The following is a 3,073-nucleotide window of genomic DNA, read 5'->3' as shown; positions in this document are numbered from 1 at the left end:
TTGAAGTAAGAGTAAAAGATGTGTTAAACTCCCTCATCCATCAAAGAAATTTGCTTGGTAGACAATGTCTTTTTTTAAAGTATAGTAGACAATGTCTTTAACATTCCTTGTATATGGCTATCTTAAATCACTGTTTAGAGTCTATACATTCAAGTATCCTCGCAACACATCAATGAATAATTTGATTAAACAATAGAAGAAGTCCCTAAACAGAATATCCAGAATCCAGATAATCTATACACTGGTCACCCTCACCACCACCAGAAAAGTCTAAACAGGTAAATCTTTCTCATCCTGGAATTGTATGTCAGGAAGGCTCTGGCTTTGACAGGATCAGCATTTAAATATTCAAATGCGTACATCTGTTTACCCTCTTCCAACCCATCGATCTCCATCACAGCCTGCAATAGCTCAGTTGAATCAATTGAGTATTGGCTTTGCTCCATCGCATCAGCCAAACGCCGGAGGCTTGATGCTACTGTCATCAATGCATCCTCAAGAGCATCTGAGACACGAGGTCGTTTGGGAAGTTGTCTTGGAGGCTGGACCACAGGAGGCTCTTGAAAATCATCTGGCATCGGTTCATACTCTGGAGGCCCAGGGTATGATTCGGTTCCGTCTGTCTCACTCATGTCTTCTGAACTGGGAGAAACAAAGGAGGTTGATTCATCCTCACAATTCTTCATGTCCATTTGATGGCTACCATTGTTCATCTTAGCCCAGCGACTAGGAGCTTGATAATTTCCACAAACAATTTTAAGTTCATCATACATCTCTATTTGCTTTCCACCGAATCCTCTTGCGTCAGGATGTGCCTATCCAATGAATCAAAGAACACTGGAATCAATGTATTTTACATAAATACATAGACATTCAAGAAGGGAGAAAAATGAAAGATAAACTTACCGCAATATACTTCTTCCAGAGCTCATCACTGTCACACTCTATCATCTTTGTGTTTGGATTCCACCAGAAACCATCCTGACTTAGCATATCTTTCATTACTTTATACCTCTTCTTGATTGTTTTCAGGCGGTTGATAACTTTCTGATTATTCAATTTCAAGTTGAAACAAGTGTTTACAGCTAAACAGGCAGCAGAATAGGCATTTTCGTTAAAACATTTGTCAATTTTGTTTCCACTTTTTGCCTGAACTGCCAGCTCTTCAATCAGACATTTGTCCATCGCAATTGACCACACAACATTTCTTCCTTTGTTTTTCAGATCCCTTCTCTGTCTTTGCAAATCATAGTGCTCCATTTCTACAAAAACACGGATATGTGTAAATATACTGTTCAATAAAACAATGCAAGTGTTCATACATTTTGTTTTCAGTACATATAACCATTTATATTTACCTTATTGGTAATTCCCCTTTACTTAAATACAATATGAAACATGAATAATAAAGGTTTTGTGAAAGAAAAAGGAAAGGAAGGGCCTGGTAAAGAAACAAACAGTAGATGCATAATGTAATATCCATAATCACAAAATTGCAGTTTGGATAGCTAGTGAACAATTACTTATATGTGAAATAAAAATGCAAACTGTGAATGGGGAAATAAGTGCAGAAAACGACTTTAATGTACAACAAAGCATATAGAGCCTTTTTCCACCAGGTGAGTAATTATGAAACATGTCTAATGATAGACTATTCCAACACAAAGAGTAAGGACAAATTCAACAAACATGAAATTAAGTGTAAGAATAAATTAACCAAAAATTCATTCATCCAGAAGAAACTCTTCTCAAAAACAAGTGCGCAAGGTATGAAATCCTTAGGTGCATTTAATTGGAGGAGAATGTGCACAGCTTTAAGATGGCTTCTTTGCCCCAAAACACTTTGTCCGATAATGTTAAGTTTAGGGCTCGTGTAGGAACTTCTCTCAAGATTGTTTCATGGTGTGTGCTATCTTTGATATGCAGAAAAACAGAGCATCTTTACTTGATTTCCCTCCCCATTCCTAGTATGTCTAGAATTTTCAACTTTAGAAGATGGCTTTGAAAGAACCAGCAACTTGATGTCGGAAAATCAAACATAAACAGCTAGAGCTTCACAAGTGAAGGGTGACTCCGGTGAACAATTCCTCAAAATGTTCTGACAAACTGACACAAGCAACCTTTTGCCACTGACTTAAGCTGAAGTAGGTACTTTTGCCATTTCTAAACCAGTGTTGTCAAATAGCGGTGCTACAGCGCTACAGCGTAGCGCTTTTTTGGCTTACCGCTGCTCCACTATTACCCGCTATTTGCCGCTTTTCCACTATTCTCCGCTTTAAGAGGATGGAAATAGCAGATTTTAGGCTTACCGCTATAGTCTGCGATCCGCGATTAACAACACTGACAGAACGAGTAACTAACGATCTCGTGCAAACTGAAGTAGATCATATTATATGGACAACAAAATCAAAAATAAAAATTAACAAGAAACCGCTTTAAAAACTTGCCCCAGAAATACATTAACCAGAATATCCAAAAGGAATTTTCCTACTACAAATGCCTACTTGCAGCCGAATATCATCAATAATTGCTTACATAAATATCCAGCTAATAATTGCAAAACAAAATCAGATTCTAAACACCAATCTACCAAACTAGCTACTGCTTCATCTACTTTCACCACATTAATCAAAAACCAATGTTCACTCATTCTGGTCCTAACAAATGCTTCTTCCACTACTTCCCAACAACAAGAAGCAAAAAATCAAGCTCAACGAAAACCATTTTCAAACACTTGTAAGAACACAAGTTCTATTACACTACGCAAAGAAAAACACCATAACCAAAATCAATCAAACAAACAAAAAATCAAAAACAAAAATGTGATTACTGAAGAGAATGCAGGGAAGAAATTGAATACCTACTGTAACGGATTAATGGAGATTGGATCTTACATACAGGGAAGCGACTGGTATCGGGGATGGATCATTGGAGTGCAGGGTGTGAACTGTGATAGCTCATTACGGTTGTTAGGGTTTTCTCGGGAAAAAAGATGGGAAAATTTTGGTTTTGCATTTTCTCGAGAACCAAACGCAGTAGAGAAAATGACCGGTATATTCCAGTCAAGTGATCA

At 37.4% G+C, this 3,073-nt stretch overlaps 1 protein-coding gene across 3 annotated transcripts; it reads right to left on the bottom strand.

Annotated features, from left to right (window-relative positions):
• On the bottom strand, nt 1-3,073 carry LOC130743222 (uncharacterized). 3 transcript variants are annotated; one of them, XM_057595365.1, is made up of 3 exons: nt 2,895-3,073; nt 907-1,262; nt 1-815 (listed from the first exon to the last, which is right to left on the bottom strand). In XM_057595365.1, exons 2-3 carry the CDS (start codon nt 1,258-1,260, stop codon nt 252-254), a joined length of 918 nt encoding a protein of 305 aa, XP_057451348.1. In that variant the 5' UTR covers nt 1,261-1,262; nt 2,895-3,073; the 3' UTR covers nt 1-251. The 3 variants fall into 3 exon arrangements, with proteins under 3 accessions (XP_057451348.1, XP_057451346.1, XP_057451347.1); XM_057595363.1 differs by having other exon boundaries at nt 2,861-3,072; XM_057595364.1 differs by having other exon boundaries at nt 2,865-3,072.

Source organism: Lotus japonicus, chromosome 3 (genome assembly GCF_012489685.1).
Source record: "Lotus japonicus ecotype B-129 chromosome 3, LjGifu_v1.2".
Taxonomy (NCBI): domain Eukaryota; kingdom Viridiplantae; phylum Streptophyta; class Magnoliopsida; order Fabales; family Fabaceae; genus Lotus; species Lotus japonicus.
Note: the sequence above shows the minus strand (reverse complement) of the source record. Positions and strands in the feature narration are given on the sequence as shown.